Source organism: Penicillium griseofulvum (assembly GCF_001561935.1).
Source record: "Penicillium griseofulvum strain PG3 chromosome Unknown contig_15, whole genome shotgun sequence".
NCBI classification, from domain to species: Eukaryota; Fungi; Ascomycota; class Eurotiomycetes; order Eurotiales; family Aspergillaceae; genus Penicillium; species Penicillium griseofulvum.
This window is the reverse complement of record NW_024467436.1, coordinates 323,164-347,690: the sequence shown is the minus strand read 5'-3', so window position 1 is coordinate 347,690 and position 24,527 is coordinate 323,164. Positions and strand designations below refer to the sequence as shown.

Genomic DNA, 24,527 nt, shown 5'->3' with positions numbered 1-24,527 from the left:
GCATATCACAATAAACTTCTCAGAACTTAATGGCGATGCCGGGACGTAATGGACATATATATATATAGATAGATTTCAGCTATTTCATAACCAAACCTAGAGCAAGCCATCAATATAAATAGGTCTTTCGGATCCTAGGTCTCCACTGCTACTCAAATCATCTTCACTTTATTGACTTCCTAGAAACCAACCGCATCAACAGCATCGAGAGCTCTATGACTCTTGCTCGTGTGCCAGTGCGGCTATAGGAGCATACCGAAGTTTAGCCGGCTCCGCCTTGATCCCATGTGGAAGGGCTTCATCCTTGCCAAGTGCCGCAGTAGGTCTCCGAGTACAGTACATCGCAGAACTTTGTTCTAACACATCGCCCTGTCTCAAAAGGTCCTACCTTTACTGCATCCCAATTAGAAGCTCAGGAAGGGGAATCACTCAGATGCCAGCCTCTAGCCAATGATTGGAACCTGCGGGGTCGCCTTGGGCTCGGTAATTGGAAATGCGGTCGCTCCACTGGGCCAGGGACAACTTGTCCCAACTCAATACTCCTAAAGAACAGAGAAAAAATTGATTCTCTTTTGAGTTCCATGATTCTCCTCTGTCAGCAATCCTTGGAATTAACGCCAAAGCTGGAGATACTAGCTCAAATTGCGCACTGCGGATCCCACCGACGTAAGGATCCACACGACAATCGAAAGACTAAATGGGCCGCAGCTTTTCCAGCCCAGAAAAAGAATATACTTTATCTGGAGGTGCATATCATGGAAGTATTTGAGCCTGCTTCAGCCAAATGTCCCGCTATAAAGACGGAGAAAATTTTATGCGAGAAGAAGATTGGAGGACGGAAAGTTCAAGAATACCGGAAGCAGATTGGCGATATTCTTCAGCTCAACACATATTCGAAGGACTCATGTATGGACCATTTACTCGAAGTTCTGGAAAAGAATATTTACTGCCGGGATCACGAGCTTACGACACCTTTAAAAAGACAGGATTCTTGGAAATCAAAGATCACGGAGATCCTGGCAAATGTCAAGTCAGATTCAAAGAATTCTTCCCATTCCCATGGACTCTTCGAGTCCCAACGACAAACCGCAGGGTTTGGAGCGACTAGTCAGCGTGAAGCTCCTGATTCAAGTTATCAAGAAATATCAACTTTGGGAGCCCCGCCCTCAGTCAATATCGACAAACTTACAGTTCTGTCTTGGCTGCAAGATCCATTCGACTCTACTCCCTTTCACATTTTGCCAAGAAAGAATAAACGGGATAAGAAAACCCTCAATGCCTTTATTCAGCGCAAGATTGAGGTAGACTTGGCTCCCCTTGAAACGAAACCAGGATATATCTATGCGTTTGAGGCAGCAAAAGTCCCAGGATTCATAAAAATTGGGTATACAACTCAAACCGTGGCCGGTCGACTCGAAAACCTGCAATTTGAATGCAATAGGCGACTAAAGGTGCTGTTTCCTATGCCGTCTGACACAGTACTCATCCCGAACGCATATCGCGTGGAGAAATTGTGCCATGCAGAGTTGGTTGATCACCAAGTTCATATCGACTGTACAGGGTGCCTACAGGAGCATCATGAATGGTTTCGGACCTCCTCCGAAAATGCGGTAGCAGTAATTAAGAAGTGGTTAGTGTGGATGAATTCTGAACCATATGACCCTGCATTGAGAAGCCTGAAAGAAAGGGAAAGGGGCAGAATTTCAATTTGCATGTGAGCAGTGATATAACCATGGTTCTGCCCCACTTGAAATCCAGAGTTTTTGCCGTGAAATGATATCTCTGATACCATGACAGCAATACGGTAATTGTAGAAGAACTACTCGCGAATGCACGGCTGTATCACTGGGTTACCCCCGCTATCAGGTTACCTAGGACATCGAGAGTATCAATTGTACATAGTATGAGTATCTCCAGTAAATTACAGATCCATCAATTTACAATACACTTGAATTAGTCTAAGCCAAATACGGACTAGCGTGTTTCCTAGTTGAGTGTGGAAAAACAATGAAAGATAGCACAATAGTGAAACTGATTTCGAGAGCGTCTGTAGAATAGCCAAAATCATAAACTAACAACTCAAGCGTCTTCATTATCAAAGGACGTATTTCCCATTCCTTTCCCTTGGTAGCTTGTGATCCAATAGCTATTTGCTGATTTCTCTGATGGCACAATTAAGTGCATGATAGTGTGATATGAGTCATGATGAGTGACCAGTGATGGCTGCTCTTGATTGGTCCAATATATCAAGAGATTGCATTGGAATCAATACTTCATCTTAACCACTTGCTTCTCGCAATTCCTCTGTCAAGCGTTTGTTGACAAACCCACTTTCGAAGACGAAATTAGTATGTCAGAAAAAGGCGGGTCTCTTTCTCCCGGGACGCTCCGTCTGGAGTTAAAGGACGATGAAAAAGAGGTCCTTAGGCGACAAATCGACACCTCAGAGTCGCAGATGAGCCGGTTGGCTCTTTTGTACACATGCACAACATTTTATGAAATACTTCTTCTGGTCATCAGCTCAATTGCAGCCATAATAGGGGGAGCTCTTCAACCTGTGTCTTTTGTGAGCTGCTCTCCGCCGGTACTCTGTCCCCGAAGCTGATATCCCTCATATAGCTCCTTCTGGGGGGCTTGGCTCAAGCATTCAAAGAGTTCTTCATCGGAACGTCTTCAGGATCGCACCTTTCATCCCTGGTCGCGAAATTCGCCCTTTACTATGTATATATCGCCATCGGACAATTTGTTTCGGTCTACATCTCGACAGCCGGATTCATGATCGGAGGAGAAAAAATCACCCAAAGACTTCGAGAGAAATACCTCGCCGCTATCCTTCGTCAAAACATCGCATTCTTCGATGTTCTAGGAGCTGGAGAGATTACAGCCAGAATCACCTCGGACATGAATCTGATCCAAGATTCGTTGACCGGCAAGCTATCTCTGACTTTATACTCCTGTTCCAACTTTGGAGCAGCGCTCATTATCAGTTTCGTAGAAAGTTGGCGAATGGCGTTTATTCTGATATCGGCCTATATCGCAGAAACTGGATCAATGGCTTTCTTCTCTTCATTTATGGTCAAGTATACCCACAAGTCACTGGCGGCATATGCAGACGGATCGACAGCTGCCGAGGAAGCTATTAGTTCAATCAGGCACGTAACTGCGTTTGGGATTCAAGACAAGTTGGCCGATCGGTACCAAAAGTTTCTCATCCAGGCCGAGAAATATAGTCTTAGAGGTCGCATTGCTCTTGCAGCCATGATGGCCGTCATGAATGGTGTCATCTTCTGGACCTATGGACTAACATTTTGGCAAGGATCTCGTTATCTGGTTGTTGGAGACGTGGAGCTGGGGGCACTGATCACTATCCTCCTTGCTACCTTGACCGGGGCGTTCACATTCGGTAACATAGCACCCAACTTCCAAGCGTTTTCAACCGGTATAGCAGCCACAGGAAAGATTCTTGCAACAGTGTCTAGGGAATCACCACTGGATCCATCCTCAACTACAGGAAGAAGACTGGAAGCTGTGTCCGGGACGATTGAGCTTAAGAGAATTCGCTATGTTTACCCCTCGAGACCGGATGTCCTAATTTTAGATGATGTAAATCTTCGATTTCCGGCTGGCAAGACGACAGCCATTGTTGGTGCCTCTGGTTGTGGGAAAAGTACATTAGCAGGCTTGGTTGAAAGGTTTTATGAACCATTAAACGGCGAAATTTGTGAGAGTTCTTTCCTATGCGCGATGAACCATGCTAATATTGACACAATAGTACTTGATGGCCACGATATCGCATCTCTTAATTTGCAGTGGTATCGCCAACAAATTGCAATCGTGACACAGCAGCCCACACTCTTCGCCACAACTGTATTCCAAAATATCAGATTTGGTCTGATCGGCACCGAGCACGAAAATTCCCCTCCTGAGGTGATAGAAAGCCTTGTCTTTGATGCCGCCAAGACAGCGAACTGCTTTGATTTCATCGCCAACTTGCCGAAGGGCTTCCACACCAGCGTCGGAGAAAGAGGATCCTTGCTTTCGGGGGGACAAAAACAACGAGTCGCCATCGCGCGGGCTATTATTAGCAATCCAAAAGTCTTGCTACTAGACGAGGCTACTTCAGCTCTCGATGCCCAGGCCGAGAGGCTAGTACAGGCGGCGCTCGATGTTGCTGCTAAAGGTCGGACAACGATCACAATCAGTCATCGGTATGCGTTTTTCATTTAATCTTGACGACACACGCTGATTACTTTTAGACTATCTACTATCACTGCGGCAGAAAACATCGTTGTTATGTCTCACGGGGGTGTTGTCGAGCAAGGAACCCACAGCGACCTACTCGAGAAACGATCAGTGTATTATGAGTTGGTGGAGAAGCAGCGCATGTCCACGGAGAGAGAGGTTAGCCCCAGTGAAGAAAACTCCACGTTTGGTATAGATGTGGAACTCCCCGGTTTGAAAGATGAGGGTGATGAATCCAACAAGCACACGTACCAAATTGGGCAGGACTCAATTTCTGAAGGCCAGGACGGAGATTTGTACGGCAAGGCTGACGGCAGATACTCCTTATGGGAGTTGATCAAGTTCGTCGCCAACTTCAACAAACAAGAGACATTCACAATGCTTTGGGGTCTGATCTTTTCGGTTATTACAGGTGCAGGAAACCCCACGTAAGACTTCATCATGCGGCGTGCTGAGTATTGATGCTGACTATCTCACCAGGCAGGCTGTATTCTACGGCAAAGCTATCGCGGCATTATCGCTGCCTCCGAATATGTATGGACAGCTCCGCCACGATGTCAACTTCTGGAGCCTGATGTACCTGATGCTGGGATGTACTGCATTTCTGGGGTGGGGAGCATCAGGTCTCTGTTTTGCCTACTGCTCCGAGCGCTTGGTTCACCGTGCCAGAGATTCTTCTTTCCGCGCAATTCTCCATCAGGATATCTCCATGTTCGACAAACCAGGATTCTCGGCCGGTTCGCTTACGGCGGCATTATCCACGGATGCTACCAACCTTGCTGGGATAAGTGGTGTCACACTGGGCTCTATATTTATTGTCTCGACGACATTGATTGCTGGAGTGGCTGTGTCGATTGCTATAGGTTGGAAGCTGGGGCTCGTCTGTACCGCAACTATTCCCATCGTTCTTACTTGTGGTCTGGTCAGACTGAAGCTCCTTGGGGAAATTGCTCAACAGTCAAAGGCTGCATATGCCGCCTCAGCAGCCTATGCTTGTGAGGCAAGCTCTGCTATCAAGACGGTTGCATCGCTAAATCTCGAGACCCATGTGCAAAAGGAGTATCACACCATATTGGAAACGCAACGAAAAAAGTCAGTTATTGCAACGCTGAAGTCATCCATGTTTTATGCGGCTTCCCAGTCGGCCAACTTTCTCTGCATCGCGCTAGCCTTTTGGTATGGAGGAAGTCTGATTATCCACGAAGACTATTCAATGGTGCAGTTCTTTATTGCTTACGCTGCGGTTATCGCCGGCGCATTCAGCGCCGGAGCGATTTTCTCCTTTGCGCCAGATATGAGCAAATCCCGTCAAGCAGCCCAAGACATCAAAACGCTGCTAAGTCAACCTGTCGCTATTGACACCCGTCAGGAGACTGGTGAGCAGTTACATAAAATGGATGGCAGTTTAGAGATACGAAATATTTATTTCCGATACTCTAGCCGACCAGAGAGTGTGGTTCTGAATGGCCTCAGCTTAAGTGTACAAACGGGACAATATATAGGTCTTGTCGGAGCAAGTGGATGTGGGAAGAGCACCATTATTTCCTTATTGGAGCGGTTCTTCGATCCAGAAGCCGGAACGATCTTGGTGGATGGGAAAGACATTTCAAAGTTGAACATCAAGAGCTACAGGAGCCATCTTGCTCTAGTTAGTCAAGAGCCGACACTATACCAAGGAACAATTAGGGAGAATATCATCATCGGGACTGATGACGATAATCTTTGCGAAGAGAGAGTCGTCCAAGCATGTAAGGATGCTAATATCTACGACTTCATCCTCTCGCTACCGTAAGCCACCTCTTCCCTTACAGCCTTTACTATCTGTTAGATTTAAACGGAGGTATACTGACGTTCCGTTTAGTGATGGCTTCTCGACGGTTATAGGCGCGAGAGGCGGTATGCTCTCTGGCGGGCAGCAACAGCGCATAGCTATAGCGCGAGCGCTTCTCCGTGATCCACGCATACTCCTCCTGGACGAGGCCACTTCCGCGCTCGACTCGGAGTCGGAAAAGGTCGTCCAGGATGCACTGAATGCCGCAGCTCAAGGCCGAACGACAGTCGCTGTTGCGCATCGCATAAGTACGGTACAGAAGGCCGATTGTATTTATGGTGAGAACAGATCTCAATCCAATATTGATAACTGGACTAACTTGGCTTAGTGTTGCACGAAGGAAATGTCGTGGAACAAGGGACGCACCAGGAGTTAATGGCGCTGGGTGGAAGATACTTTGAATTGGTCAAGCTACAGAGCTTGGGGAGCATTTGAGAGCAGAAAACCTAGACTATCATTAAATATATAAGGATATTCGTACATGTGTTAAGCAACTCATAAATAAGGCAATTCTAAAATGAAACTGCCTTCGAGCATAGCAAGATATCGTGAAATGTCTACACCGTTGCAGTCGACGGATTCCAGCGTCCATCGTAATTATTCCGTCCAGTTCCATGGGACTACTCCTATGGGATAGGGTTCTCTAAGAACAACACGTATCTCGCTAGAAATCAGAATATTTACGAATACAAAGGACCAAAAAAGAAATAAAGAAATAAAAAAAAGAAATAACAACAAATAAACTCCGGGAAGTGAATGAAATCATATCTGAAAGTGAGCCGATTGTAAAACAAATTTCAGGCAAACCACACTTCCACACTTTGTCAGCATTTCCACATTCACCTGCCCCATACCAAAGTAGCATATAGACATACTCGATCCGCAACGAAACATGGGGTTATCTTGCTAAGAGCCAAAGAAAGACCCTCCGCCTCCGGTAAGAGTCGGGGAGGGGTAATGATAGCTTTCATAGGATAGTTACCTTCCTGGTCACTGCCTTCATTTTCTCAAGGGAGAAAGCAAAGAATCTGTAAAGGGTGCTGGTAGTAGCCCACGCGCTTTTGACTAGATAGTGAGTTATACTAGCTCGAGAAGAGGACGTTGTCATAGGAACAACCTTGGGTCCAGGCCAAGCCTTCTTGATCACGGTGCCCATGATACCAACGGAGAGAGAAATGGCTGTATGAGCAGTTTGATTCGAAGCAAGCCAATCCGTAATGGTGGTCTTGCTCACAATTCCAAGGGGGACAGAAGAGTACCTGGCGTCGGGGCGGTTTTCTGCGCATAGATCCTTGGATTCCATGGTCTTAATCTTCAACTTCGACGGGGTCGGCTTACATGTCAACTTCCGGGGCAAGCCAGCAGGGTCCTGGCTGGTAGCAACTAATTCACCTTGCCACTGTATCCACTCGAATTCGCCGGCCTCCAGCTCTACCAACACAGGGTCGATGTATTGAGATGCCCTCCTCATTATTGACCGTACTCCTAGCTGATCCCTGTCTTTTGGGACTTTAGGGATAGCCTGCATGAACGCCACGGAAAGCACAGGTGGGGACATGCTTCGATTGTAGACGGGGTATCCGAGCCAATCCCAATGATTCACAATGTCATCATGAATGCCACCGATCAATCTGTACTCACACTCGCTCACAAATTCTTCTGAAAAGGGTGGATTATCTGTCTCTGAGTCTTGGTCTGACTCGGGGAGAAAAGCGGGAGCTTGGATGTGACGGTCTTGGCTTCCCTCGACTGACTGTGTGAGGTCGCTGATGTCGTGGGCAGACTTCATATTGATACTCGTATCAGGCTTGTGGTTCAAATAATCGGTCATTTCAGTGTCTTCGGCGAAATAAAGTGTCTCAGGGTAAATAGGCTGAGCGGTTTCATGTTCCTAAATGGCAAAACAATAGTTAATATATAAGACGAAGAGGTAGGGTACCTGGGAGCGGGGGTAAATACCAATTCACTGGCTGTGCCAGGGTCATCACTTGTGATGTGACGTTCATAGTCAATCTTGAGATCCTCAACGTCCATGTAGATATCATTCACATCATCGTCGACCAAGTCGAATTCATTGGGGTACGGAATGTGGGTATGTGAATCCCCCTACACGAAATCAGGATTAGTTTTCTATGTCTCAAAAATGCAGGGGAGCTAAGCCTAAGGATAAATACCAGTTCAACGGCTGTTACAGGGCCATTAGTTCTAGTATCGGCCGAATCGAAGAACTCGTGGTGTGGGAGGTCAAGACATGTATCTTCCTACACAGTGGAATCAGCAATTAGTTCCCTGGAAGTGGGGATATATACTTTTCTCACATTAGTAGAGAAGGTGACAGCGACATCATCCTCGGTATTCTCCTGGAAGTAATAATCAACGGGAAATTGAGGGTACTCGCCATCCTATAGTATAGCGGTTGTCAGCCTATGAAGTCTGAAAGAGATAAGCGAGGTAGAGTGGGGAGACATACCGGTTCTATAGTCGTTGTATAACCAGCAGAACTGGCAGCGAGGTTTTGAGCATCGACAATAGGGACGTTAGTATCCATAGCGATGGATTTATCTTTCATCGCGATATCGTTCTCCACATCTTCACACCAATCAAACTGTTCCCTCACAAGAAGGAAAGCATATTCATCCTAGATAGCGTGTCAAATGTCAGTAATAATATCTCAGGTACACAGTGTGTTAGATGGAAGCGGGGATAAATACCGGGTTTGTGGCTTTACTAGGGACAATAGGTGTATGGACCGATGTCTTCGTCAAGGGGATATCGTTTTCTACATCATCCCACCAGTCAAATTGTTTACGCGCAAGGAGGTGCGCGTATTGGTCAGCCTATATAGCATATTCAGCGTTAGTACCCGGTCTTTAGAAGCAACAAGCCCACTGAAATAGGGTCGGAATACCATGATTGATTCTGGTCTACTATGAAGCTGAGATATGTTGATGAATTCAAATGAGGATGGAATATGGAGATTGTAAAGATAGATGGTTGGTGAAATGGTAAAGAAGATGAAGAAAGAAGTAAACAAAGCAAATTGCTGAGGGGAAGTTGTATAGTCAAGTAGACAAGTGTAAACAGGAAGGGCCTCGACGACGCGCTTGCCTCCGGACAAACATTGATCTAAAGTGTTCCATCTGATATATGGTTGTGCATCACCGGTCCAGCGAGACCACAAGGTTGGGGTCTAGTTGTCGTGGGAAAAGTTAGCAAACAGACCATCTATTGGCAAGGTGTTCAGTCGTCTACGCTCTAGACCAAGATGGTAATACATGAATGGTGCTTTCAAATTCAAATGAGATCGGCCCAAACAGATGATCGTAGTAGAAATATGGGAATAATAGATTCATTTCTATTCTATACCATTGAATGTAGTCTATACCCCACTGTTGTGCAATGGTTAGCATAGAACAAATATAGATCTTCATAGATGATACTTTCCAAGCTTGTTTCCACCGGTGACAGTAAAGTGAAGCATTCTACGGATGATTGTTACGACATAATGTCTGATATTTCAAAAGCTAATCATCAGGAGCTGTTACCAAGTCCATGAACGTCGTGCTATGTGCAGGCTCTGTTGGTTAGGGATTCAGCGCTTACTTTTTCAATACCCCAAAAGTATAATCAAAAATTGCAAAATTGTTGCACTCTAGTACAATTACAAGGATAGGCAAATTTTCACAGTTTACAAATCCTCAAAACATCCGCGGATATCTTATAAAGAGGACTTTACCGTCCACAAATGTTCTCATTGCGGATGCGGATGGGAATTCATATACTACATCTATGAACTACGGATTTGGGTATGAAATATCTACAGATTTTGTAGATGGTGACGCAGCCTACTTGCAATTCCAGCTAATAATCTGGGCCAATTGTTCGCCCGACGATAATTTTCTAAAGTGGAATAATGGTTCTCAAAGTGATGTTCCCTCATATGCTCTTCTACTTTGTACGTGGGGGCCCACAAATTAAGCTCTGTCTTGGCGCAAATCAACCTCTCGGAAGGAATACACTGTTGTACCGCCCGGTTTCCGTGCTATCATTTTGTCCGGGTCTGGGCGGGGATTCCCGGCAGAATCCCATGGGGTATAGATTACTCCATGCCCCTCATTCACTTCCACTCCTTTGGAATTATGAATGATGAGAGTTTTTCCAAGTCTTTACCATAAATACTAGTATAGGTATACTTCTTCTGCAGTAGTTGTCCTGGCCCTGTTTAGGGAATTGTTTTCGAAGCCGGCAACACTGTCACAGTATTTTACCACTAGACCATAACAAAAACCAAACATTGAAAGGTTCCTCAAGACTGGCTTGTATTGTATTGTCATAAACCTTCCTTACACGGAGCGGGTGAACATATTATCCGACAACATTCCTAGTGCCAAGGTTGTGACAATTTCTACTGCTTTTAAAATTTAGACAAAACTCGCAAGTATATGACAATAGATTGCTAATATACACAATAAGTTGAAATCTCTAATTTAAGACGGCCAGAATTAAAGCATATGAAATATAAATATGCGGGTAACACCTACTCATCCAGCAGAATATATCTAGACAGACACAATTACGGACTTTCCAACGCCCCCTTTCCCATCAAAGACCACTTCACATGCATTAGGAACTGCCTTAATATTCTTGACGTCTGCCTTTATTGCCACAATGGTTTTCAACTTTCCGGCATCCACCTATTACCGAATCAAATCCCATATCGATCGCGTTTGGTTCTAAGAAGATAGGTGAGTACTTTACCCCATAGCGAGATATATGAGCCACTCGGATCCGATCTATCACGTTCAAGTCAATACGGATAGCGAATAGCACAGTTACCTTACCTTCTTTGTCTAGCGATCGTCGCTTAACACTAGAATTTTAGAGAACATCCCCTAAGGTAAGTATCCTCACTATAACGATAGCTCCTTTAGGTCGCATAAGTAGCAAATACTCTATAGCACTTCCTATAGTATCGAAAATAAAATTAACGGATTACAGAGGAATTACAGTCCTAGGATCAGACTTTTTATAGTCGATAACTAATACAGTAGATTTAAGTTTACCAAGTAGTTTGACTTTAGAATAAAATATACTAACTTTAGTCCACAACGCTCCCACCTAAGAACTCCTGTGCCTTAGGCACTTTAGCGGTCGAAACCTGGTGATCACTTTACTAGCTTTGAAGACATTCTTTACTAGCTAACAGGCGAAAAGGCCGGTTCTACCTACTATAACAAGGTAAGTATCCAAAATCGGTAATAGTAAAATTTAAAAAGAACCTACGCCTAGTAGGTATAAAAACAGTTTTTGCTTCGAGATCCCCTTTATAACCCTAAAGCGCCTATGGTGACGTTATAGCCGCTAAAGGAATAGAGGCAGCGTCTTTAATTAAAAGACCCTTCGGTTTTAATATAACGAATTCTTTAGTCAACCTTACAAGCTCACTCTATAATCCCCTATAACATTTAGGTAATCGAACAAAGACCTTATTACCGGCCTTAAAACGCGTTATCTAGGACCCGATATTGACAACCGTTTACGTACAATCATAACCAATTTTATACGGAAAAGATCCTACATAGGTTAGATAGGGGATAAGTCTAGAGATATCAGACTCTTCTCAGCTGTCCTTAAGGACCATCTTGGTTATACCGGAGGCTTTCTTGATATCTATCGGGTTGATACTCGCGGCATGGACTTTGATTAAGATATCGGTGGGTTGTTCCACAGCTAGCGTAGGAACTTCGCCCAATCCATATTGATCGGGCGTAGTATGCTTTAAAATATTAATAGAAAGCACCTTGTCTATTACAAGAGCAGTGGAAGGTACTCGATACCGAGCGAGACAGTCAACTTATTGTGAATAAAGGTCGGGATTGAGCTGTTCCATGGCCAAAATTCTATTTGACTCGGAGACTCAGTTCGCCCGACTGAACCAGAGAAGAAGCCAAGAGCCCGTTGACGATTCCCGTTCTCCACCTTTTGCTGCAGCTAGCTAGACCTTTCTTGCTTTTTTTCTGTGGATCGCAGGGAGGATTATAAACATGACCCAATTTCGATAGTGGCCTCCTCCTTTTTACTAGATTGGACCCCGTATATCGATACATAGTACTATGTCGATTGAACAGTGGACTGTTGAGTCACCCCTTTGTCCTTGGAAGGTTGCCCAATTGACTCGGAATAAGATTTGTCGGACGAGCGTATGGCCCCACTAACCCACTAGGCCCTAAAGAGGAACGTAGGACACTGAATCTATATTTTGTTAGTAGCATAGTAGTCCGAAAGCTGTGTTTTGTACTATGGCGATACTATAATAAATGGCACTGTTGAAAAATTGGTGCAGTATTACCACTAAAAGGGTTTAGACCACTGTGCAATAGTGGAATCACTATGCCGACAGTGCTGTACCTTCAAGATATCTATATCTAATGTATACAATTAACCATAGCACTACATAAGCATCAACTTCATATGGCTATTAATAGTTCCAAAGTGTGGTTTGAACAGAGTTTACTGAAACAGTGAGGAATGAGAATATTTAGTCAAGATACATCAGCGTTATGATTGCCGAAACCTGGTTTGCCCTGAGGAGCAGCGCGAAATTAATCTTCCATGCATCTTTAGTCAACTGGTAACATTCCACCTGTACTAGCCTTATAGCCTATCAGATAAAATATCACCGAGCGGTAGGTACAAAAGTAAGATTGAATGGACTGGATCCTTGGAGAATCACTTGGTTCTTAAAATAGATGGCGCTCTTTCTCTCCTTCCCAATCAATGACCTAACACTACATAGCCATCTCTCAGCCGTCATATAACAGTATAGTTCAACAGAAATTTCATTGTCGAATCCCGAAATTCTCGTGACTACACTGCATAACGAGATTTTTACTGGTTCCCCAATACTATCATTAAGCCCAGGCATCATCAGTCAAGTCATCCCGAGCCCGGTCACAGTTAGCGTTGCCAGTATGAGTATAGCAAAGACCTGCCACTCCAGCCGCCCAAAATGCACCGCACTCCCACATTACAATAGCAAGGTCCCACAGCTGCACTATCTTCTCATCCTGAGGATAAGCCACCTCAGCAGCAAGAACGGCACCCACATATTCACATTCGGAAGGTAGGCTGTCACCCCCTTTCACGTACGCGAGGACGGGGCTAATCAAGACGTCAATAACCGCACGAATCTCCGGCAAAGGGTTCGAGGAAAGGACCGATTGAAGACGAGCCTCTGAGTTGGCGAGAGGGCGATCTCCACGGACGACCTGAGTGCCACATGCGCTGAAATGGTCCAGAGAGGGTCTCTCTTCTGGGATTATGGCAGCAATGGCCATCTCGACCCTGAGGTCTGTCCTGCCGAGAAGAGTAATCGGTCTATGTCGACAGTTGGCGAGCTGCCACCAGTGCGTGAAGAGAAGGCATAGTGCTGCTGGGTTAAAGGGATCATTGTTTCGATACCAAATCATCGCACCGGTCAATCGGGAGTAGACTTCGGCCAGTGGTTCCTCGTCCAAAGATCCCCGCGTCAGGGAGGGAATAATGTTGCTCACCTCTCCGCACGCTAAATCAGCTCCAAGATCAATCCAGTCATGTACAACACATCCGAGGCCTGCAATGGCAGCCATCTGCTCACCACCACCCGAGTCGTAGTACACGTGGCAGAAGACAGCGTCAGCGAGTTTGTAACGAGCGAGCCGGGCAACATCATTCCATATGACTACACATGGGTGGGATGTAACAGGGTGGGTATCTTCAATGACGGTCTTCTGGCGTAAACATCCATAATTACAGCCCTTGATGATCCGGATGTCGGTGATGTGCGGACCAGCGGAGGAAGAGGCTTCAGCTATGGCAGCCACATCCGCGAATGCAGAAGACAGACTGTCTGCCATGTCATTGTTTGCCACTCCAATGGAGTTTTCAAGCACAAAGCTCGAGTCCATGACGGCCCATAGACCAGATATCGAACCACCATAGACGCCCCGGTTATAGCCTACCGCCATTGAAAAGATGCTGGTATTAAGCAGAGGCCCATCACAACCTTCTTCCGCCAGGACCTTCACAGTGGCGGGGTCAGGAGAGAGCGCAACGCCGCTCAATTTTGGTGGGAGCGGCTTGCGGGCGGTGCACCACAAGGGCATATCGGCCGCTCTTACCTCTGCAAACCCTAGATGCTCGGTCACCCCAGTCGTGATTACCTTATCACGAGCCGCCAACAGAGCTGCAGCATCGGTAAGTAGGCCAACAGCGCAATCCACGGCGTCTGCGACACGGGCGTTACGTATATAAGCGATATCTGCCGCAGCGGCTATCACCCCTCCCGTCCGAGGGCTGTCAAAACGGCGTGCCAAATTGACCGTTGTTGTTAGTGTGCCGGTACCAGCGTGGTATTCCTGATAGAATTTACTCGAACCGGCTTCGACTGGGCCGACTCCGTGAGTTTTGAGCGACCAGCACGGGGCTCCAAGAGGATAGGCCTTGGTAGTTCCCTCTCCAATGACATAAGCGGTATTCCACGTCGAAGAAAGACGGATAGTAGCCGCAGGGTCGTTTCTTGAAGGCTCATCTGTACGGTCAGTCCAATGGGAGACGACAGGCAAGCAGTCGAAGGCAGGGGAGCGGCTGAGACCACCACTGATGGTAAGCCCTGGAACAAGGTCGGATAATGGATGGCTGGAGATCTTTTCTCCTAAAGGTGGCTCAATTTCTGGACAGCGCGCAAGGATTTTCTTGAGCCTATCCTGATACTCGCGGTCTGGGTTGATGGCATGCATATCCCGAGTAGTGGACCAAGAGGTAGCCATCTGGTGGATCGAACCTGGAGATGAGAGCTCGGTTACGCTGGAAAGGAAGTCGCTGAGGTCCCGGCAGATCATACGTTTGCCGAAAGACGGCTGTTGGTTAGCTCGGGGATCAACGAGACCACCCCTCAGAGCTGCTTCGGGGAGGCCATCTGTTCGTGTAATGTAAGGCATATAGTTCCGAATAATACCAGTTGTCTATGCGAAAAATATTGATTTCTAGTGTTGAAAGTGTAATAGGTGCGAGTTTGACCGAATCAACGAAGCGGTGCTATCTGTTTACTACTACATTAGCCAGGGAGTCGTTGATATTCATGTCAATATACGATGAGTCTGACCGTGGGCGACACCCTCAACATAGGTCTCAATTAGACCCACTGCATACATAAAAGACCGAGTAAGGACCCAACCGCAGAAAAAGGAAATCAAGTCGAGAAGAAAGAATCAATGTAAGATATGTTATACCTACTAATTGCGATGGTAGGTACAGGTAGGACAAGGTCGTACAGTACTTCTTCCGTACATACATGTAGCTTGTAGCAACACATATTTTCAATGCCGGTCGATGAAGATATACCAGATTTAAGTTTGTTTAAAGCTGGGTATAGCAAGAGCGGTGCAAGTTGCAAATTGGAGTTGGAGTTCGTAATCGTGAAGGTCGCTACAGGCTCATGTCAGGGATAATGTTGAGATGATCTAATTCATGGATTTATAATTGTTCTCCTCTGTATCGTAGTTGTCTCCCGAGTTTGACTTGAAATGCATGATTGTGTTGAGGAGGTTGGTGATCTCATCTTTAAGGCTTTGCTGGATGCATACTAAACAGCAACACTACCTACCAAGAAAATACACGTCTTGATAATCCTGATCTAATGATAAAAGTGACACAAATGCTCGATCATCTTACCACAGTCACTCTAAATTGTCCAGGAAGTCTTCGTGGTGGGCTATCTCGCGGCCTGATCTAGCATAATAGCGAAGACTTGGGCTTCGACGATAATCTGCAAGGCAAATTTGAATAGGGCCTACGGTCTATCCGTGTATGCACGACCCAAAGGAACAACCTTCGCTTGATTGTTCCAACGAAAGGCTTTGAAGGACATACGAACGCGCTGTTCTTGGCGTCAAATTCTCGTGACGTTGATCTTTGGTGTTGGCAGCTAACATTTTACGATGCTGTATTATTCTCCATGTCTGTTATTTAATTCCCTCAATAGGCGGGGGTCCAAACACTTTACAAAGATTTACCATCATTCTACCTAATCTCAGACCCTAGAAAATTATATGTTTTCATAAAGAACAGTTTCTTCTTGAATTGCACCCGCCATGTTCTATCCCGCTCAAATTGTGAACGGTCGCCCTAAGTTATGGGTCATGCTTTATACTAGACATTATGGCCCTAGAGATGGGGTATTGGTCAAACTTCAAGTAGCTCCGTTGAAAAACACCATGAAATTGTTTGACCCATTTACCAGTCGGCGGAAAACAGAAGGTCAAAATACTGCGGCCCCCCAATAAAAATATCGAGGAAAAAAGACATCCTTCGTGAACGAAGCCTGCAAGGGTATGAATAACTGAGAGGGTTATCATGTTTTGTGAACAAGAACTTTTTGGTTTTGGGAGAGTGGACTGTGACAAGATCGACATTGTCACCTTGAGATTGCTGTAGTTTTTCTATCTGGGAAAGCCGAAGAGGGCACCGGGGGGGCAAGGGACTGGCTTTTTTTCTGATCCTGGGATGTAGAGACGCCCGCAGGTGATCTAGGTCTATCGAATTGTTAATATACAATGGTAAAATAAGAAAAACGTGGAAATACTTACATATGGTATATTTGTTATTATATCAAACTCGGCATATCTGCGATCGTTGAACGCTTTCATGGTAAAATGTCCCTCCAAGCTAGTTAAGGGATTTTAAGCCCTCATCACGATGATATTGGAACTAGAGCAGAGGCCATAATATGAGCATAAGAAGTAATTCCATGCTCAAAGCAGGTCAGGGGATTTACGGACTGTTAAGGTTGTAGGCTGAAATATATTTTATCAGTCGGTCCAATTATTACCCCGGCACTGCCCTGTACACTAAGACATCTCCGTAGATCTCTCTTAACATTATTCAAATTCTTTTACCTCTCTTGACTTACAGCCCAAAACAAGAGCAAAGATGGCGATGATTATGAGATTATTCACGGCATTCGGCCCTCCGAAAGTTGAAAAGAAAAACGATGCTATCCATTTTGGCATCCTAGGGGCGGCCCAGATTGCGTGCGTCGGACTTGATGCCTACATGTAATTTCCACACCTTGCTAACCTTGATATTTAATAGACCTCTTGCATTGATCACACCCGCCCTCTCACATCCCGAGGTTATTGTACAAGCGGTCGCTGCTAGAGACTATTCTCGGGCCTTAACATTCGCCAAAAAGCACAACATCCCCGATGTTCGCACATCCTATGATGGTGCGTTAAGTCTCAAAGCCTTACTAGACATTCGCGACTCACTGTAAATAGAAATCCTCGAAGACCCCAAGATAGACGCAGTCTTCATCCCTTTGCCCAACAGTTTGCATTATGAGTGGGCCGTGCGCGCCATTCGCGCCGGCAAGCACGTCCTTCTGGAGAAGCCATCCACCTCTAACGCCATTGAGGCCCAGATTCTCTTCAACTTACCTGAACTGTCACAGTCCAATCCCCCCGTATTACTAGAGGCCTTTCACAACCGATTCCATCCCGCAGTCCAGAAGTTCCGGACCTTCATCACCCCTGCCGAGGTTGTTCACGTTCACACAGACTCTATGATCCCATGGTTGATCCTCGACAAGGATAACATCGCCTTCAACTACAGACTCGCCGGCGGGAGTATGATGATGCTAGGTACATACAACTTCAGCATCATCCGCATGATCTTCGACGACGACCCTGTAGAATGTCTAACCTGCGAACCTGGCATTTTTGGCGACGGCATCCACGACCAATGCGACACTAACTTTAAAGCCACATTTCGGTTCCCGAACGGCGGTATCGCGGAAGCGTCCACCACTATGCGTGGGTCTATCTTATGGAAGCCGTCCGAGGCCCGCGTCACCCACAAGGAAGTCCTTATGGACGACCAGTCCCTTCCGGGTACACAGGAGAAGCTACGCACCCGGGTTGTGACTCTGCATGGTTTTATACACGCCTTTATCTGGCACCGCATTGATGTTAAGGATACTTTCTCCATTCGTAACAAGCGTGATCGCATACTGGTCAACACTTGGACTGAGTTCAAGTCGCACAAGGCTTATAGTTACAAGGAGGCCGGAGATAAGTTTGAGAACCTCCCAGGTGAGGACTGGTGGATGTCATATCGGTACCAGCTTGAAGAGTTTGTGAATCGTGTTAAGGGGCGTTCCACGCAATATTGGGTTGGGGGTCAAGATTCATGGGTTCAGATGAAAATGATTGACATGGCGTATGAGAAGAGCGGGTTGGGATTGCGGCCAACAAGTGACTTTCGATGATTGAGGTGATTTGGAAGAAGGCCGGAATTCCCTTTTATGCTGGCTTGTCATTGTTGGTTTTACAGGCAGGGATATCTCGCTTTATGTCCAAGTTAACAGTTCCTTCGCACTATAGGCTTCTAGTTAATTCCCTAGACCTGGTCAAAGTATTTGTCATAACAGTCAGTACATAGCTAATGCCGTCTTATTCAATATACTCCATGCGTTTCGTCTGGGCTCGGCTTTGGCCCATTCAAGCTCACCATTTGGTGTACTTTCATGTAAATCCAGTATCTTCGTAATCTCCAAAGCAGCGGATCTGTCAGGTTTACCTCCTTTCTACCTATATCGGAATTAATCGCAAAGTAGAGGCTAAATTTGGCGATTATCCATTGAGTATAAATACTCATAGAACCAATGTAGGCTTTTTGTAGCCAAGCTAGCAGTAGAACGATGATTTACCAAGTTGGAAATACGGCCTAACTGGTAGACTAGTAGAAAAGGAGGGTTTATGCCCTACAACAAGATAAAATGAAAGCAAAGTTATTGTGCGTGTAGCTTGATACCTTTTACACATGACAGCTGTCATTCGACTATCAAAGCCACCTAGTCATTTCCGCATAACAATGGCTTAGGAAACCAAAGCTAGGGCATCAGCATGCCTTCGAGCTGTTTGACACCCCCCAAAGGCTTTAGATAGGCGACACGACGCTTCGTATACAGTTCATAATCGATTTGCCCTCCCAAATCAGGATTGTCCAAAGAACCCGCCTTAATTGAGAGCTTGTCAGGCATCAGATCAGGCTCACCGTATATGCCAGATCCACAGGTTCCGCAGAAGAACGTATGATAAGTCTTTTTGGAGTCCGCAGTGTAAGGGTATGTTTTAGCTTCGCCTCCATTAAAAGATATTTGTTAGATCATCGGCCTTCGTATGGGTAAGTTTCAGGACTCTACCTTTGACCAGCTTGAACGATTCTCGAGGAATGATCGCATTCTTTGTGGATGATCCTCCTGTCCACTACATAACTGTTAGTTATCCCGATGAGCTTGCATCCCCATAAATAGACATACTCTCTGGCAATTCCGGCAATGGCAAACCGCTTTAACATCAGGCTGCTCAACTATATCTCAAGGCCAGAATCTGCGAAGTGTAAAATTAAAGGCGACCAGCTCTAGCTTTTCATACCATCAGCCTGATACCGATTGGCACCACACATGCAGCCTCCAGTAAAAACCATCGTGATAATGAGGACCTTGGAGGAATTAATCGGGTAATTTGAATCTAATCGAACTGATTGAAAGATTATCACCTTGAATAGGCAAAATTCAGGCTTTATATATGTTTTCAAAAACCAGAGCGGTGAGAACTAGTTGTTTCTAAGAAGTGAAACGCGATTCTAGAAGTGCTCTCGGTGATTGATATTTGGATATGACTTTATTGCCACCTCAGCGAATCAGAATTGGGACTTATGGAAACGAAAGCCTGATGATACTTATAAGAGTATTTGTAGGATAGACTGGATTATTTCCTAGGCATTTTGAATGTTTCGAAACTATCTTGCCTTACTTTTTGAATTCGAATCAAAAAAGGCATGACACCTTATTGATAACTGTAGTGTTACAGGTTTAGAATTGAGAGATCTTGCGGTTTTTGTTCTGGCACATGTAGTATACTACGGCACAATAGCAACCCACATACTACGTATTATTGTCCCCTCTCATAATAGAAAAGCTTGTAATGAGACATAAATCATTTTAATAATATCTGAAAGAAACAATATCAAACAATCCCCCAAGATATCGGGAAACACTTGATTCCGAAACGTCAGACTGAACAGAAACATTTGCCCTCTACGACCAAACACCGATTCGCCGATGGCGTTTTCTCTATCTCAGACTGCCTTCTTCTAGACTGGAAACAATTAAAGGTCCACCCATTAGATCGAATCAATATCCTCTACCTCAACTTAACGTTAATCTTTCCTCTTCCTGGAATATACGCGGTATTCGGTGAATGTTGAGCAGATAGGAGAAAATGGTGGCATCATTATACCGAACTAGCGAAATCCATCCTCGACGGGGATGATCAGCATCACAGGTAATTCTGAAGACCAGCCTAGGACAGGGTAGAGATCTTTATAAATGACATGAAAACCGGGCTTTCCTTAGAATTCAAGAGTTAGATGGGAGGAGATCCTGATCTGTTTGGTTTGATTTGTTCCTGGCTAGGTTTCTGGGACTATCAAACTATCTGTTTGTAGCAGTATCTCTAAACGTGGCCATCTAACACAATTGTTTTAGAGTCATTTGGAATTATCTTTGGGAAGAAAGGAATACGGTAAGAGTCCGCTCACTGTAGGGTTGATGTGGTTGCGTGATTGCCTGAGGCCTCCAAGTCTGTCGCCTTCCCCCGGGCAGATGATTTTCGTAACTCTTTTCTCTCCTACTGAGTACGTAAAGATCTTTTATTTCATACACTTGGCATTGACATAACGCAGACTTCCGCTTAAATGTTTCGGACCAGTCGGTGTCGGCATTGCCCCTCGGCATATGAATATGTTATCTATTTCCCTAACGGGACATATACACACAGATATCCTCCATATTAACGTTTTAGGTTCGAAACCGGAATTGATCCCGAGTCTGCGGGTGGATCTCCATCCGAACCTCGGCTCCAGAACCCTAGAGCCGGGATGAATTCCGGGGTCTACATCGGTGCCTAAGTATGTGGAGGATCAACATTCCTTTAAAACGGAGTCACTATACTACGTATGCGTTAGCATCTTGGCGCGGAATTATTCCAGTGAAGTATTCCCCATGGGGCCCCGCAAGCTTTACGTAGTAGAACCCATTTCATGTTATTCCCAAGACATATGAAGGAACTTATTTGTCCATTCCTTCTGTGCCCTTTATATTGGGTTAATTGGTTTTCGTCCTTCAATCATTGCATTATCAGGGCCAGCCGACTCAGGACTATCAAAAATTCCATTTCGTCCAAGATTGACTCCCACAATCTGAACAAAAGATGAGCGAAGACCTGTCTCCTATGAGAGCCGTCCGATCAGACGGCATGGCCCTCGACACCACAAGGAAGGATCAATTCGAAGCCCCAGCCCATTTGGAAGACATCTCCGTTGCAAGTTCGAACGCGCAAGAGTTGGAGGCACCGATCAACTGGCCCACATGGAAACGAAATGCTCAAATCTTGATGGTGGCCATCCACTCGATGGTATGCGTTTTCATGGCTGCTGGGCTCATTCCTGGATATGAATCAATGGCGGAGGAGTACAACATTACAGTGCCTCAGGCTACCTATCTAACGTCTGTTCAGGTATGTATCCTTCCATTATTGCATCCAGGTATAAGCTAACACATCTTTATCCGTCGTAGATCCTCATCTTGGGGATTGCCCCATTCTTTTGGATTCCTATCACGATGCGCTATGGCCGTTACCACATCTTCATGTTCTCGGTGCTGGGTACTATGCTGTGCAACATCGGAGGCGTCTTCTGCAAAACATTCGGTGCGCAGATGGCTACACGTGCTATTGCAGCTTGGCTCATCTCACCTCCGCTCGGAATTGGTAGCGGCGTGGTGACGGAGTTGTGCTATCCGGAAGAGCGTGCCCGGAAACTAGGATGGTGGACCTTGCTAATTACTATCGGAATCCCGGGTGGTGCATTCATAAACGGCTTTGTTGTGCAGCACCTTGGAGTGGCCTGGATATTCTGGATATTTGCGATCATTAACGGAACTCAATTTATTGCCTACCTCCTGCTTGGTGACGAGACTCTGTACGTGAAGGATATCTACGTCTCTCAGAACTCAAGCAATGGTTGGAGTCCGCTCGTGCCTTGTCGCCTCGACCCTCGCCCCTTCGAGCTACAAGACTTTATCGCCCCTCTTTTTCTAGCAAAGTTTCCTCGCATTCTAATTCCAGGAATTGCATATGGCGTTGAGTTTGCCTACGCTAATATTGCCATTATCGTCGAAACCCCACTAATCTTTGGCGAGAAATTCCACTTCAATGCCCAGCAAGTGGGTTATCAGTTTGTCTCCGTCATCATTGGCTCCGTTATTGGTGAACAAGTTAGTGGGCCAATGTCAGATTGGTTCCTAAGGTTCCTCCAGCGTCGGAAGGGCCACACTATTCCCGCGGATCGTTTGTGGCTGTCATATATCGGGTATGGCACTGTCTTCGCTGGCCTGCTTGTGTGGGGCTTCCAGTTGGAAAAGGCAACCAGTTGGAACGTTACACCATGCATCGGCATGGCTATCGCTGCTTTTGGAAACCAGGTACTCACTACTATCCTCATATCCTTCGCAGTCGATAGCCACAAGGGACACTCTGCTAGCATCGGTGTTTTTATCAACCTCTGTCGCCAAATATATGGATTCGTGAGTATTCAACAAAAGCTTTGACTTTGGCTCAACATGAAGGCTGACTAGAATACTCCTTTAGTGCGGGCCATTTTACTTCCCTGATATGTATGCCAAACTTGGGCTAAGCGGCGCTGCTGGTGTGATGTGTGGTATCATCGCAATAGTTTCTCTAACTCCTGTTCTTCTGATTCAGTTGATCGATATCAGGAGACGACCCCAGCAGCATTGACAGATTTCGATTCCTTGACTCGTTATATAATGATGTGGATGGATTCTTTTCTATTCTATTCCCAGAACTTTCGTTCTTTTCCCATAGGAGACATGCTGTCAATAGACCTTTGTTGCCGTTATCAACCCATCCTAGTCAGGCTGTGTAAGTCTATGTTTCAGTGAGATATCTACTGTATAATTGCGCCGCGTTTATCAAATAGTTTATCACACAGCTGAAACCCCCTGATATTGCAATGTCTCCAATCTTCAGTCAACTGTTCATGTTCATTTTCACTACGCGTACAATTCCGCAACCTCTAGCTATGCTGGTAGTAACATTGCGTGCCGAGGCCCGCGATTCAAGGAATTGTAATCAAATTTCAACAAGTATCCAGCATCTCATCAAGAGCAGCCTTCTCATCCGAAGTAATCGTAAGATCATACACGGATTTCACCTTCACCCACATTTTGGCATATGTGCAGTAATATGAAGCTGTTTCGTCGTCAGCTATTAGTAGATTAGATAAGATACACGGTTGAGGACGTACCCAGTGGAGGCTTCCAATCTTCCGGGCCTTTGTCACCCTTTGAGGCGTTCAGGTTGTCGGTGACTGCTAGGAGCTGAGGATTCTCAAGGTCATTGGCGAGCGCCTCACGCTGATCTGTGGTCCACTCAGACGCACCAGACTACCAATATTTATCAGTACCTAAAGCTATCATGGTTTTTGGATAGTTCTCACTCACCTTCCATGCGTTTGATAGCGGGACAACATGGTCAATGTCGACATCACTTGAAGCGGTCCAGGTCTCGCCGTCGTATGGAGAAACCCAGGTTCCACTAGTAGCGGCGCAGCTATCGCTTTGGACCACGTCGGTTCCATCCCGTTCAAGGACTGTTTCGCGTGTATTACAATTTCTGTCCACAAGTTTAGTCAATATTCGAGAACGACAGCGACTTGATTTACTCACCCGCTGATAGTAATCCAGTGCGGAAATTTTTCACGGTCATATCCATCCTGCGACCCCTGTGGAGCGACGGTCAACCCTGCCAGCTGAGTCCTGGCATCAGATGTAGACGGAATTCCAGGTGGTGATGGGGTAGGCAATGCTCCGCCTAAGAAAGGCTGAAAGGCGATGGCCAGAATCAAAGCTGTGCGTGAAATGCCCATAATTGTTTGCTTTGTACTCCGTAAAAGATCGATGCTTCTCTGTCACCTCAAAATTTCGACTGGAATGCTTGAGTAACCAATGTTATCCAGTTATTCAAGAATGTAGGATACAAAATATCTAATCGATACAAGTTGGACCTGTGGATTTTATACCCCGGCTTTTTCTACTATGCCGAATCATCCCCCCCCCCCCCCTCTCCGTATAAATAATGCTAATCCAGTACCGATCAACATATATGCATTGTAACATCGGCTCCCGAGGCTTGGCCCGGTACTTGGCGTTGCACGTTGATGAACTATTGGCCTGTAACTGGACAGGGCGGGAAGTGCGGGAGTCGTTGCTGATAACAGATGCACCATTCGTCCAATATTCATATACGAAAAGTCGCTAAGGCCGGACAAGGCC

General features: G+C 45.7%; 6 protein-coding genes across 6 annotated transcripts; 3 read left to right on the top strand and 3 right to left on the bottom strand.

Moving 5' to 3' along the window:
* Nucleotides 1-2,350: 2,350 nt before the first annotated feature.
* On the top strand, nucleotides 2,351-6,508 carry PGRI_095160 (ABC transporter B family protein; the record flags this gene model as incomplete). The annotated part of the gene is made up of 7 exons (XM_040797229.1): nucleotides 2,351-2,566; nucleotides 2,620-3,721; nucleotides 3,773-4,208; nucleotides 4,257-4,670; nucleotides 4,723-6,030; nucleotides 6,104-6,351; nucleotides 6,402-6,508. The coding sequence occupies 7 exons, from the start codon at nucleotides 2,351-2,353 to the stop codon at nucleotides 6,506-6,508; spliced, it is 3,831 nt and encodes a 1,276-aa protein (XP_040650040.1).
* Nucleotides 6,509-7,040: 532 nt separating this feature from the next.
* Nucleotides 7,041-8,984, bottom strand: PGRI_095150 (uncharacterized protein; the record flags this gene model as incomplete). Its single annotated transcript, XM_040797228.1, has 7 exons — nucleotides 7,041-7,964; nucleotides 8,033-8,179; nucleotides 8,248-8,334; nucleotides 8,392-8,475; nucleotides 8,544-8,711; nucleotides 8,785-8,910; nucleotides 8,982-8,984. 7 exons carry the CDS (start codon nucleotides 8,982-8,984, stop codon nucleotides 7,041-7,043), a joined length of 1,539 nt encoding a protein of 512 aa, XP_040650039.1.
* A 4,000-nt stretch (nucleotides 8,985-12,984) lies between these two features.
* PGRI_095140 (uncharacterized protein) lies at nucleotides 12,985-15,051 on the bottom strand (the record flags this gene model as incomplete). Its single annotated transcript, XM_040797227.1, has 1 exon — nucleotides 12,985-15,051. One exon carries the CDS (start codon nucleotides 15,049-15,051, stop codon nucleotides 12,985-12,987), a length of 2,067 nt encoding a protein of 688 aa, XP_040650038.1.
* A 1,990-nt stretch (nucleotides 15,052-17,041) lies between these two features.
* PGRI_095130 (Gfo/Idh/MocA family protein) lies at nucleotides 17,042-18,377 on the top strand (the record flags this gene model as incomplete). Its single annotated transcript, XM_040797226.1, has 3 exons — nucleotides 17,042-17,142; nucleotides 17,204-17,337; nucleotides 17,389-18,377. 3 exons carry the CDS (start codon nucleotides 17,042-17,044, stop codon nucleotides 18,375-18,377), a joined length of 1,224 nt encoding a protein of 407 aa, XP_040650037.1.
* A 3,007-nt stretch (nucleotides 18,378-21,384) lies between these two features.
* On the top strand, nucleotides 21,385-22,971 carry PGRI_095120 (Major facilitator superfamily domain, general substrate transporter; the record flags this gene model as incomplete). The annotated part of the gene is made up of 3 exons (XM_040797225.1): nucleotides 21,385-21,690; nucleotides 21,750-22,757; nucleotides 22,822-22,971. 3 exons carry the CDS (start codon nucleotides 21,385-21,387, stop codon nucleotides 22,969-22,971), a joined length of 1,464 nt encoding a protein of 487 aa, XP_040650036.1.
* Nucleotides 22,972-23,332: 361 nt separating this feature from the next.
* Nucleotides 23,333-24,121, bottom strand: PGRI_095110 (HNH endonuclease family protein; the record flags this gene model as incomplete). Its single annotated transcript, XM_040797224.1, has 4 exons — nucleotides 23,333-23,445; nucleotides 23,501-23,639; nucleotides 23,697-23,868; nucleotides 23,922-24,121. The coding sequence occupies 4 exons, from the start codon at nucleotides 24,119-24,121 to the stop codon at nucleotides 23,333-23,335; spliced, it is 624 nt and encodes a 207-aa protein (XP_040650035.1).
* Nucleotides 24,122-24,527: the final 406 nt, after the last annotated feature.